The sequence below is a fragment of the Ursus maritimus genome, unplaced genomic scaffold, assembly GCF_017311325.1.
Source record: "Ursus maritimus isolate PB19 unplaced genomic scaffold, ASM1731132v1 scaffold_16, whole genome shotgun sequence".
Lineage (NCBI taxonomy): Eukaryota > Metazoa > Chordata > Mammalia > Carnivora > Ursidae > Ursus > Ursus maritimus.
The window spans coordinates 104,821-119,283 of NW_024424008.1; the positions used below are offsets into that span (position 1 = coordinate 104,821).

At 37.6% G+C, this 14,463-nt stretch overlaps 1 protein-coding gene across 1 annotated transcript; it reads left to right on the forward strand.

Annotated features, from left to right (window-relative positions):
* Nucleotides 1-9,784: 9,784 nt before the first annotated feature.
* Nucleotides 9,785-10,750, forward strand: LOC103681202 (olfactory receptor 51F2-like). Its single transcript, XM_008710735.2, has one exon. The coding sequence runs from the start codon at nt 9,800-9,802 to the stop codon at nt 10,748-10,750; it is 951 nt and encodes a 316-aa protein (XP_008708957.1). The 5' UTR covers nt 9,785-9,799.
* Nucleotides 10,751-14,463: the final 3,713 nt, after the last annotated feature.

Sequence of the window (14,463 nt, forward strand, 5' to 3'; positions counted from 1 at the left end):
GCATTTTTCATTATATCTTTTCTTTCCATAGTCTCTCTGACTCATATTTGGCTATTTATTGGAATTGAAAAAGTCTGTTTATAAGAGCTTTCATTCTATTCTGATGATGTAAAAACTTGTTGTTTACCGAAGTTCTAGACTGTGGATTTTTTGAAATAGGGACTCTGTCTAGTGTACCTTTAGCCTTGTTACCAATGCTTCAGCTGCACAGAATAGGACCACAGTGAAAATATGTCTAGAAAGTGGACAAATGTATATTTAAATTGTAAATTGACTTTACAGATTAAATAGTCTTAGAACCTCTAAGGTGTTAGCAATTCAAGGGATGTCTGTTATCATTTACATCAGTAGGAAAGCCTAAGTTACAGTAATTCTTACCATGTATTGGTAATGATTATTATTTCCCCAAATAGACTATTCATGACTACAGAACATGAATTAGTATAAAAAACAAGAAGAAATCAAATGAAAAGCATACTTTCCTCATTCTTAAAAGTTATTCAGGTCCCTTTTATAAATGTATTAAAAGTTAATTATGTAATACCCAATGATTTGTGCTTCAAAATATGTATCTAATGGGGGAAAGTGGGCAAAGATGTATTATGATGTTCAAGATATCATTATTCATTGCAAAGAAAATTTGGAAACTTCTTAAACAATTGCTTAAGGGTATTGGTTAAATAAAATATGAAGTATCATGCAGCAAGCTAAATACTGATACAGATATAAATGATATATTGTTAAGAGAAAAGATAGATTAGTCTAGAGGGAACTTATCATTGTTTGTGTATATATTTCATTTGAATATACACACTCATGTACGCACATGCCCACTCACACGTATGCATTGTGAAAGTATGAGTAGACATATTCCAAATGTCAGACTGCTTCTTTTTTGATATTTGGAGATTGGCTTGTTTATATTTTCTTAATACCTTCCTGCAGCTTATAAATGCTCAACAATGAGCTTTGAAAATTTTTCAGATAATGAAATAATCGATTTCCATTTAACACCACTTCAGAACACAATTTTTTTGTTCTTCATCTTCCAGTGCATCCTCATTACCATGGGTCTTCATAATCTGTCTTCTACACTACTGATGTGTAATATGACATCCACTTTCTGTTTTGTACTGACTCTGGTCCAAAACCAGCGCATCAGAACCACTTAATATCCTCAACCCCACCCTGGAGCTAAGTCAGAAACGCTTTAGGTGGAGACCAGGAGTTTGCATTTTAACAGGCTACCTACAGGTTATTGTGCATGTTAGAGTAACATTCCCCTGGAATGTTTCTCTTTTGAAAAAACACAATAAATTCTTTGCCCTTTGTCTTTGATCATTTTGCTGTCTATGAATGAAATATTCACCTGCCTTTTCCCCTTCTAGTTGCTTTTTTCCTTCTTTAGGTGCCATTAATAAATCATTGTCTTATAGGCAATCAGGTCCATCTTTCCTGACTGACTTAAAACTTTTTGAAAATAGCCAGTGTGCTTTGGGATTGATATATCATGCACAGACCCAGTATAGTACTTAATAATAGCTAATTTAATACATGCTTATTGAATTAACTTGATTTTTACATAACTTCGCAAATATTCTTCTTACATAATTTGGGCATTACCATTTGGCGAACACTATGGGAGTACTGGTGTTGAAAAAGTGAAAAATGAAAGCATAGTCTCTATTTTTAAGGAGTAACAATCTGACTAAACATATCTAAATTGAAGTAATGTTTAGCCAGTTGTTTCTTTTGAATGAGACTGGATAAAACATTGAAGCAGATACTAAGAGGAATCATGGATAGTGATTTCTCTCTTTCCTAAGAAGAACCTGAATTAAAGGGAATATCAGCAATTCAGGAAAATGTTAGCCTGAGGAGAAAAATACAGCTCATGGAAATTTACTGTTTAACAGAGGAGATATAATACACATTCAATTCTAAGCAGTGAAAGTGTAAACATAAGATATTCAAATTTATGGATTCTCAGGAAAAGTTTTGAAAATGGAGAACTTTGAAGGTGAGGAACCTTATATATTTTTTTTCTTTGAGTATAGTTGACACACAATGTTACATTAGTTTCAGGTGTACAACTTAGTGATTTGACAAGTTTACACATTATGCTATGTTCACAAGTATAGCTACCATCTGTCCTGTTACATTGGTATTACAGTATCATTAACAGTATTCCTTATGCGGTGCCTTTTATTCCTATGACTTAACTCATTCCATAACGGGAAGTCTGTATCTACCCTTCCCCTTCACCCATTCTTCCAACTCCCCACGCCCCCTCCCCTCTGCCAACCATCAGTTTGTTCTCCGCATTTATAGGTCGGATTCTGCTTTTCGTTTGTTTACTCATGTCTTTTTTTAAATTCCATTTATGAGTGGAATCATACGGTATTTGTCTTTCTCAGTCTGACTTATTTCACTTAACAGAAAACCCTCTAGGTCCATCCATGTTGTCTCAAATGGCATGACCTCATCCTTTTTTAAGGCTGTGTAATATTCTAGTGTGTGTGTGCATGTGTGCGTGCACGCACGCACATGTATGTGTGTGTACATGCCACATTTTCCTTATTCATTCATTTATTGATGGACACTTGGGCTGCTTCCATATGTTGGCTATTATAAATAATGCTGCACTAAACATAGGGGTGCATATATCTTTTTGAGTTAGTGTTTTCATTTTCTCTGGGTAGATACCCAATAATGGAGTTATTGGATCATGTTATTTCTATTTTTAACTTTTTGAGGAACCTCAATGCTGTTTTCCAAACAATCTGATTAAGAAATGTTTGGGGGACCTGAATAGACATTTTTCCAAAGAAGACAACCAGATGGCCAACAGACATATTAAAAGATGCTCACCATCACTTGTCATCAGAGAAATATAAATCAAAACCATAATGAGATATCACCTCATACCTGTTAGAATGGCTAAAATCAAAAAACAAGACACAACAAGTGTTCCTGAGGATGTGGAGACAAAGGACCCCCCAGGCACTGTTTATGGAAATGTAAATTGGGAAGCCATATTTTTTAATTTTAAAAACATAAATGTATTAGAGAATATTTTTAGAAAAATAGCAATGTTGACTTATGCTTCAATAAGAAATTACATATCATTTTGCATGCAAGTTATATGTACACTAATAAAATTTATTTAAAGTATATTTCTTTCTTTATAAAGTGATATAATTCACAGAAAAATACCTAAGTATACTTTTTTCTCTTTTAATCTTACAGGTAACACTTTTCACTCCTTCTTAGCTGTGTTTTCCTGTGAATTCAATATCATCAAATACAGAGGTCTGTATATTTTCACAGCTTTTTCTTTTTATTTATAGACTTATGAAACAATGCTTGTTCATGACTATCTGAGCCAATGTTGAAAATAATAGTCTGGTTCATCTGATGAAGAATTTCAAAGAGTAAGTGATATTCCATCGTATATTTTGACCACATCTTCTTTATCCATTCATCTGTTGAAGGGCATCTTGGCTCCTTCCACAGTTTGGCTATTGTGGACAATGCTGCTATGAACATTGGGGTGCATATGGCCCTTCTTTTCACTACATCTGTATCTTTGGGGTAAATACCCAGTAGTGTAATTGCTGGGTCATAGGGTAGCTCAATTTTTAACTTTTTGAGGAAACTCCACACTCTTTTCCAAAGTGGCTGTACCAACTTGCATTCCCACCAACAGTGTAGGAGGGTTCCTCTTTCTCCACATCCTCTCTAACATTTGTTGTTTCCTGCCTTGTTAATTTTTGCCATTCTAACTGGCGTAAGGTGGTATTTCAGTGTGGTTTTGATTTGAATTTCCCTGATGGCTAATGATGTTATACAATGGAGTATTACTCAGTCATCAGAAAGGATGATTACACAACATTTGCATCAACGTGGATGGAACTGGAGGAGATTATGCTAAGTGAAATAAGTCAAGCAGAGAAAGACAATTATCATACGGTTTCACTTATTTGTAGAACATAAGGACTAGCTGGGAGATCATTAGGAGAAGGAAGGGAAAAATGAAGGGGGGGATAATAGAGGGGGAGAAGAGAACTATGAGGAACTATGGACTCCGGGAAACAAACTGAGGGTTTTAGAGGGCAGGGGAGTGGGGGGATGGTCTAGCTGGTGAAGGGTATTAAGGAGGGCACCTATTGCATGGAGCACTGAGTATTATTCCCAAACAATGAATCATGGAACACTACATCAAAAACTAATGATGTACTGTATGGTGACTAATATATCATAACAATAAAAATAAAAAAAAAAAAAAAGAAAGAGTAAGTGACTTGAGATTCTGTTTGAGAGTGTTCCTAATTGTTATTTCACTAAAACTAATGTATTGTGGCTTAGATGTAAAATTTAAGATTTGTATCATTCAGGTTGATATTGTGCCAAGCAGGGAACTGCAATATATTATGTAGCCTCAAACAAGATGCCTGAAATCTTCAGTTGCTTCTCAAGGATGTAGAAATGCCTTTTTCTAGGAAAGGAGAAAGATTAAAATCCATACTGTGCAATTTCTAGTATGTTATTTAGATTCAAAGGCTTTTGAATGCCTGTAAAATCTTCTGTGGCATAGATTCTGCCTCCCTGACTAGCTGTACTTGCCACTTGCTCCCCCGCTGGTACACAGGGTTCCAGACGTGCTGACCATGTTAGGAATCACTCCTGGTTTTCCTGTGCTCTCTTCTCCTATGTCTCCAGACAGACCAGGTGCTGACCTGGATAAATCCATGCTCTTTCTTCTATGGTCTCATTGTAACTATGCCCTGTTGTAAGCAGTGTGTTCGATGCCTCTTTCCTCACTGGCTTGTGATCCCTGGGGAAAGTGACTCTGTTCTATTTTCTGTATTATCAGTACAAAATCCTGGGATGTGATGGCTACTTAAAGTGTTCTATGGAAGAATCAATGAAGCTTTTCTCCCCAATGAATGAAGAGGTCTTTTAAAAATGTACAAAATTCACCCAATTGATATTGGAGGAAGATACATTTATTTGCCGGGTGTGGAGGTAAGGTAGGGACAGGAGTGAGGTTGTACATACAGCAGGTGTTTTGTTTTGGAATTGTTAGTCACAAACTTACTTTTAGCAAAATTTTATCATGATGCAGGGTCAAGGCACTATAATACTAGTCCCTGCATGGAAATGACAAAAGTAAGTGTAGTGAAGTAGAAAGGGAGGGAAATCATGAGGTAGAATGAACCCTTGGGAAACTTTGTACTCTGGGGGGCACAGAAAAGTCCACCAGGGGATTTCTGATTAAAAGATTTCGTGCAGCCTGAGTCATGGCTCCTTATATATGCTACCTATCCCTGAGGAGAAAGCCTCCACAGCCCCTCAAGCCCTTTCCCGGCAGACAGGGCAGGAAGGAACAAGCTCCATACACTGTAAGTAAAACTGCTGCGTTCAGGGAAAACATCAAGCATTATACACACTGGTATCTTTCAGAATGAGGAAGATTTAATTCACTGCATAAAGCTCTCCCGAATTTCTCAGGAAAACTACGGAAAGATTTTTCCTGAAATCTGTGTGCAGTTACATTATATTCTAACTGATATGGTTCAGTCGATCTGTGGACCACATGTCTTGATACTTGGAGCAGGTTGTTGGCATGCCCTTGCAGTTGTGAGTTTTCTGGTTAGTTGTGCGACATTTCAAAATCATTGTCTAAGGGCAGCTGTCATGGCTGCCCCTCCCGCTACCCCATCCCCATTTACCATCCGCATCCCCATTTACCATTGTTAAATGCTTCCCATTGTACTAGTTATCAGGTTAAGCGCTTCACAAATGCTATCTCACTTAATCCTTACAAGTTAATGCTGTTGTTAAACTTAATTTCACGGAAGTAGAACCTAATATGAAGTGCTTCTTTGGAGAACCTCGGCTAGTTGGTGGCAGAGCCAACATTTAAAACTAGATTTGCCTTACCCTGCAACCGTATTAGTGGGTTTCTGTAACCAGAGGAGAGAGTTAACTCAAAGTAGTCCTGCATAGGACCTGCAGAATGCTCTCACAATGGGACTGGAATGTTGTTTTCCTGTAACAGAGAATTACTATCAAGAAATGAGGGAGGCACATAAAAGGGTTCCCTAAAATACTAGCAAAAGTCTTTCATTAAAACAACCTGACACACACACACACACACACACACACACACACACACCCTCATTTTATAGGACTGGAAGAGTTCACTGAGATTCTTCCAATAGTCACCTGTGTAATTTGAGACCACACAGCATGAATTAAATGCACAAGGCTGTACTGTGTTGATATCCTGATGTATTTCCAGAATCCCTTGTTAGTTTACAACTCTTGGATTTAATTTTTATCAAAAAATACCTATTGACTTCCCACACTGCACAATACAGGGCATGGTAACAGGAATATAATGATGAAAAGCAGTAGTCTACCTGCCAGTAGCTGATTTCAGTTGGAGAGGCATATTTTCCAGTAACTTATGATCATGCAATGGAATTAACACTGTTCTAGATGTGCAAATAAAAAAGAATGTTATTACTTCAGAGGAAGAAGTAATCCTTTCTGCCTTGACGTAGAGAAATTGATGCCACAAAATGCTTCCTAAAGAAAATATATTAATGTTGAATTTATAAATGGATCCATGGAGCAAACAATAAGTTTAAAGAATTTAGGCTTACTCATAGAAGAGTGGGAGGCATATGAATTAAACAAAGCACAGCACTCTGAAAAAACTCGCTATATTCGGTGAGGTAGGAGGTGAGGTAGTTTGGTGAGGTAGGAAAGGTCCAGACTGATCATATCGAAAGGTCCCTGAGGTGGGGAAGAGGTTGGGTAGCAGGAAAAGCAGATTTCAATCAGATTGGGAAGATCCTTGACTGATGCAATAAAGGGGGAAAGAGTTTTGACTTCATGCTGAAGGCAATGAAGAGCTCTGTATGAGGAGTGACATGAAGATGTATTTTTGAGAGATCATTCTGGCATTGATATGGAGAAAGTATGTAAACACTTGAAATTCAGGGCAGGGAAATTACATATGAGAAGTTTGCTGTAGTTCCTGCAAAAACTAATGAGAACGTTATGTACAATTGAGGTGATAGAAGTGGAGGGTAAGGATGGTCAGTCAAAGGACATTGTAGAGGTCAAACCCATAAATGTTTGTAGATTGGCTGGCCTAGACAGTTGTGGTAGGTAGCATTCTCAAAGAGCCCTCACGATTGCTGTCCCCTAGGAGTACAGTGCTGTATGAAATCCACCCCTTGAGTGTGAGTGGGCCTATGAATGTGATGGGACATGTTGTGTTGTATGTATGGCATAGAGATTTTGCAGATGTCGGTAGGGCTTGTGATGACTCGAATTTAAGTTAATCAAAAGGGAGATTATTCTGGTGGGCCTGCCCCAATCATGTGAGCCTTTAAAAGAGACAAGAAGCAGCAGAAAGATTCCTCTGATGGATTGGAAGATGCCACCTGTCATGTTGTGAGAGGTCCACCTGACTGGGTAGAGGGCAGTCTCTAGGAGCTGAGAGCAACTGCCAGTCCAAGGCCAGCCAGAAAGAGGAGACCTCGATTCTATGCCACAAGGAGCACAATGCTGCCAACAGCCTGGATGGGTCTGGAAGGGACCCTGACCTTCCTGGCTGAAATCCTGATTTTAGCCTTGTGAGACCCTGAGCAGAGATCCTGCTGATATGCTCAGACGTCTGACTTGCTGAAATGTAATGAATGTCTTGTTTTGAACCATGACTTTGTGCTAGGTTTTTATGCAGCAACAGAATGCAACGCAGTATGCTTCAGTCCAAGAAGAAGCAAATTTCAGTGATAGGAGTGAACCATTTAAGAGAGAAATGAGGATAGACAAATGTTCAGTAAGTTATTGGCAAAGGAAAGGAGATACATGCAACAAGAAGGAGGCAGTGTTATGATTAGGTTGAGAAAGAAGTTGAAATATTTATAGACTGTGGTAATGGTACAAATTAAAATGTCCAAATTGTAATAAAGAAGGAAAATTGGTGGGGTTATTTCACAGTGTAGAAAGACATCTATGTATTCTTTACTTTTTCAGTGTTTAGAAAACATCCAAATTCCTTACCTTTTGATGGTGATAAAATAATTCCATACTGGATTCTTGCTACCCTTAAACACTTCTAGCACCTTGTATCTCAGATCTTCATGATATTTCTAAGATGTCTGAAATGACATACCTTGGGTGTGCTTAGGGTAACTTCACGGTGATTTTTACTTATCATCCCTGCACAAGAGTTCTTCATGTTCTCAAGGAAGCTTCTCTTGAACTGCCCCCACATGATGTTCTAATATAGTCAACCTGTGTATTTTAAACACAGACTCACTATTTTGTATATCATATTGCATTTTATTTGCTCATGTACATTTTTGTTTAAGTATCTTATCCTTTCGTAAGCATCCTTGAGGGCAGGTGCCATGTTTAATTTGGTTCTGTATCCCTCTATTGGTTTACAGCATGCACTCAGTAATTTAATGTTAAACTGTACAAATATTCAGAATCGATTTAGAAGCTACATGGTAGGTAGGGTTGTCTTTGGAAGTGAGCAAGAGTTCTTCTGAAGCAGATAAGAATGAAGAAGAAAATCTTAGCTGTGGAGGAAGAAGGGACATATGAAGAAGTTATTAACCAGTAGTCATTGCCAAAATCAGACTTAGATAATATTTTCATCTTTTGTCTAAGCTTAGACAATAAAAACTGTGAGTAAGGGGGAGTGGCATGCAAATAAATGTGGGAGAGGAAGGAAAAGAAATGATTATATAATACTTTAAATTTAATTTTAAAAATATAATAGTACTTGGTGACTTTTATATCACAGTGAAATACCCTCCTGAGTTTTTAATATACATTAACTAATTTAATCCTTATAATAATTCTATGGGGTATGTATGTCATTATTACTTTAGAGATGGAGAAGTTCAGGGCATACATAATTTAGGAACTTATCACATGTATAACTTAGCCAATATGTATATATCAGTCCATGCTGTGAATGTATCAGCATACAGAATATGCAGTCCTAAAAAATTGATATGGAATGTCAAATAAAAATTTATAACATGAAAGTATCCATCATATTTATTTTTGAGTATGATGAACTATACTCAAATAGTTCTGTTTGTAATTGTCTTGATGGCTTACACTAGTTATGTGATATGAAAGTTAATTACATACAGTTCAAGTTATGATACTACAAATAAACTGTATGTCCATATAGGATATTATCACAACTACTAACAGATAGTAGGGTTTCAACAAATGTAGGCTATTTATATGACTGGAGATATTCAGCCTGTTTCAGAGAAAGTATCCAGTAGATGAGAACATTCTTTTTGGGCCCCCAAAAGTGAATTTACTTTATTTACTATATCAGAATCCCTGCATATACTGTTTGTTGTTTGTCTAAGATTTCATACAACCCAGTATACACATTTCAAAAAGTACTTATTGACTGATACCATGTAAAGTCGGGAAGTGATGGATGCAATCTGCTTAGCAGACAATGAATTTAAATAAGATGGTCATCGCTAGATTTCTTTATATACAAATTCTGTATCCTCATACAATTGTTCGTTTCCCGTTTTCTGCTTCTTTATTAGATGTGGTCTTAGTTTTCTTCCTTTATTTTTTAACCAATCTTCATAAGCTCTTTCTATAATACAAATGTCTTTTATAAATGTTTACTAGGTGAAATAATTACTTTCAGGTCAAATTCGTTATAAAGAAATACTGTTTATTGTTGCAGGATATTCAGTTTAAGATTCTTCAGTATGAGTTCAACATGTCAACTTTGGAGAATATCACATCCTCTTCCATCATTTTCCTGCTAACTGGAGTTCCCGGGCTGGAAGCCTTCCACACCTGGATCTCCATTCCCTTCTGCCTTCTCTACATAACTGCCCTCTCAGGAAACAGCCTGATCCTCTTTGCCATTGTCACCCAGCCCAGCCTCCACGAACCCATGTATTATTTCCTCTCCATGCTGTCCACCACTGATCTCGGCCTGTCCATATCCACCCTGGTCACCATGTTGGGCATATTCTGGTTCGATGCCAGGGAGATCAGCTTTAATGCCTGCTTGTCACAGATGTTTTTCATTCAACTCTTCACTGTCATGGAATCCTCGGTGCTGTTGGCCATGGCCTTTGATCGTTTTGTGGCCATCTGTAGTCCTCTTAGATATGCCTCTATCTTAACTGACCTTAAAATAGCACAGATTGGAGTAGCAATCATCACCAGGGGGACACTAATACTGACACCAATGGTAGCACTTCTTAAAAGACTATCCTTCTGCCGCAGCCACGTGCTCCACCACTCCTACTGCTTCCACCCTGATGTGATGAAGCTCTCGTGCACAGATACTAGGATCAATAGTGCAGTTGGGTTGACAGCCCTGATCACCACTGCTGGAGTGGACTCTGTCTTCATTATTTTTTCTTATTTTTTAATCATTAAGACTGTCCTCAGCATTGCATCTCCAGAAGAGAGGAAGAAAGCCTTTAGCACATGCGTCTCACATATTGGGGCTGTTGCTGTATTCTATATTCCATTGATTAGTCTGTCCTTTGTTCACAGATTTGGGAAAAAGGCCCCACCTTATGTACATACTCTGATTGCTAATGCCTACCTGCTAATTCCCCCTGTGCTGAACCCCATCATCTACAGTGTGAAAACCAAACAGATACGCAGGGGTGTGCTAAAAGTTCTCCAGCTCAGTGCAACAAAGGAATAGATGGGGTTTTCACTTTTTCCTATTCCTTGTTATTGTATAGATGAGTAAAATGCCATTCATAGAAGTTAAAATGCTGAGACTTATGTTTGGGATAAAAGCATCTCTAAAGATCACTTTAGCTTTAAGTAAGAAGACTATGAGCTAAGAGAAAAATTTAGGCTACAAGTATCTATCATTATTTCCTCAGATAACCACAATGATATTAACATTTATTCATTTGTGATAAAAGATTTTCAATGACTTAGACAACCAAAATGACCCAATTTGGATTTCAAATGTGGTGTTATTTTGTTCGTTTGTTTTAAAGAAGAAGGTGGGAATAAAAAGTGTACTAACAATAGCAATTACTGCATTTTATCATCTAAATCTGGCACATGAAATTGGCATTGCCCATGGTTATGGAATTGTTCCAAATATTTTTATGTTTTCTCTGCCTCAGACCTCCATAACCTTTAATATAATAGCTTGTGTTATCTTCAATACGTGTTTTACTGCTTTGTCAGTAACCTGAACTTTTTTGGCCAAATGTTCTTACTTCCCCCAACTCTTCAGGGAAGATTTGTAGCACAAGCAGCCTATGAAAAATAGCTTTTTTTTTTAAGTTTATTTTTTTATATTAATTTTTTATTATGTTATGTTAGTCACCATACAGTACATCCCTAGTTTTTGATGTAATGTTCCATGATTCATTACTTGTGTATAACACCCAGTGCACCATGCAATACGTGCCCTCCTTAATACCCATCACCGGCCTATCCCAATCCCCCACCCCCCTCCCCTCTGAAGCCCTCAGTTTGTTTCCCAGAGTCCATAGTCTGTCATGGTTCATTGCCCCTTTTCAATTAGCCATCATATAGTGCATCATTAGTTTCAGATGCAGAGTTCAGTAATTCATCAGTTACATATGACACCCAGTGTCATATCACGTGCCCTCCTTAATGCCCATCATCCAGTTACCCTGTCCCCTCACCCACCTCACCTCCAGCAACCCTCAGTTTCTTTCCCATACTTAAAAATCCCTCATGGTTGGTCTCTATCTCTGATGACTTACCATTCCATTTTCCCTCCCTTCCCCTACAATCTTGTGTGCTGTTTATTATATTCCTTATATGAGTGAAACCATATGATAATTGTTTTTCTCTGACTTATTACGCTCAGCATAATACCCTCCAATTCCATCCACGTCAATGTAAATGGTAATATTTCATCCTTTCTGATGGCTGAGTAATATTCCTTTATATATATATATACCATACCTTCTTTACCCATTCATCTGTCATTGGGCATCTTGGCTCTTTCCATAGTTTGGCTATTGTGGACATTGCTGCTATAAACATTGGGGTTCAGGTGCTCCTTGGATCACCACATTTGTATCTTTGGGGTAAATACCTAGTAGTGCAATTGCTGGGTCATAGGGTAGCTCTATTTTTAACTTCTTTAGGAATCTCCATACTGTTTTCCAGAGTGGCTGTACTAGCTTCCGTTCTCACCAACAGTGTAAGAGGGTTCCCCTTTCTCTGCATTCTCACCAACAGTTGTTATTTCCTGTCTTGTTAATTTTAGCCATTCTGACTGGTGTGAAGTGGTATCTCATTGTGGTTTTGATTTGTATTTCCCTGATGCCAAGTGATGCTGAGCATTTTTTCATGGTCTGTTGACCATTTATATGCCTTCTTTGCAGAAATGTCTGTTCATGTATTTTGCCCATTTCTTTACTGGATTATTTGTTCTGTGGGTGTTGAGTTTGATAAGTTCATTATAGATCTTGGATACTAGCCTTTTATTTGATGTCATTTGCAAATATCTTCTCCCATTCCGTAGGTTGCCTTTTAGTTTTGTTGACTGTATCCTTTGCTGTGAAAAGATTTTTATCTTGATGAAGTCCCAATATTTCATTTTTACTCTTGTTTCCCTTGCCTTTTTCTTGATTAAAACTCTCCAAAGTGTAGGGATAGAGGGAACATACCTCAATATCATAAAAGCCATCTATGAAAAGCCCATAGCAAATATCGTTCTCAATAGGGAAAAACTGAGAGCTTTTCCCTTAAGGTCAGGAACATGACAGGGATGCCCACTCTCATCACCATTGTTCAACATTGTACTAGATGTCCTAGCCTCAGCAATCAGGACACAAAAGAAATAAAAAGCATTCAGATTGGCAAAGAAGAAGTCAAACTTTCACTCTTTGAGATGACATGATACTTTATGTGGAAAAGCCAAAAGACTCCACCCCAAAATTGCTAGAACTCATACAGGAATTCAGCAACATGGCAGGATATAAAATCAATGCACAGAAATCAGTTGCATTTCTATACACTTACAATAAAACAGAAGAAAGAGAAATTATGGAATTGATTCCATTTATAATTGTACCAAAAATCATAAAATACCTAGGAATAAACCTCACCAAAGAGGTAAAGGATCTATACTCTAAAAATTACAGAACACTTATGAAAGAAATTGAGGAAGACACAAAGAGGTGGAAAAACATTCTATGCTCACAGATTCAAAAAATAAACATTGTTAAAATGTCTACGCTACCCAAAGCAATCTACACATTCATTGCAATCCCTATCCAAATACCACCAGCATTTTTCACAGAGCTGGAACAAACAATGCTAAAATTTATATGGCACCAGAAAAGACCCAGAATCACCAGGGGCATGTTGAAAAAGAAAAACCAATGATGGGGGCATCACAATGCTGGACTTCAAGCTCTATTACAAAGCTGTAATCATCAAGACAGTATGGTACTGGCACAAAAACAGACACAGATCAACAGAACAGAATGGAGAACCCTGAAATGGATCCTCAACTCTATGGTCAACTAGTCTTCAACAAAGCAGGAAAGAATATCCAACAGAAAAAAAAAAGATAGTCTCTTCAGTAAATGGTGCTGGGAAAGTTGGACAGCCACATGTAGATGAATGAAACTGGACCATTTTCTTACACCATACACAAAGATAAACTCAAAATGGATGAAAGACCTAAATGTGAGATAGGAATCCATCAAAATCCTAGAGGAGAACACAGGCAGTAACCTCTTCAACCTCGGCTGCAGGAACTTATTGCTTAGATACGTCTCCAAAGACAAATAACTTCTTAATTCAACACAATCTGTATGTTTTTTTTTTTTCAGAAGTACTAATGTCATCTTTAATGATTAATAAGTCTGTTTTTGGTTTTGATTAATATAATCTTACTAGTACCAGGAACCAAAGACAGAGATATTTTAATCTGGTTTGATTTGTGATGCTTTATTGGACTTTCTCTTCAAGGAATGTTGAAGTGGCTATGTTAATCATGCTCTAGACAGGAAGACAGAAATCATACCAGTGGTTAACACTGGGAGTATTTAATCCAAGGAATTTGATAAACAATTTAGGTGGACTGAGGACACAAAGGGACTACAGAAATAATAGAGATAATAACTGCAGGATGTCACTTCCACCTGTATGTCTGTGGGAACAGAGAGGAGTTTGAAGTTATGAAAACTTAGAAGCTTGGTGGAAAGTCTTCCCAGAGCTGACACTCAGACCCGTAATGAGAAGGTGATATCCTGTGGTCATAGTATCTCAGGAGCTGAGAGAATGGATCACATAGGATCCAAGACCCAAACTCCTGTGAAGGGGAACTTTATAGCTGGAGCTCATGCCTTGGGAGCACAGAGGAGGATCCCTAATGGACCTGAGAGTCAGATCCTTGAGAAGCAC

What these genes read in the sequence shown, in the direction of transcription:
- LOC103681202 (XM_008710735.2), top strand. Translation starts at nt 9,800, where the DNA reads ATGTCAACTTTGGAGAATATCACATCCTCTTCCATCATTTTCCTGCTA.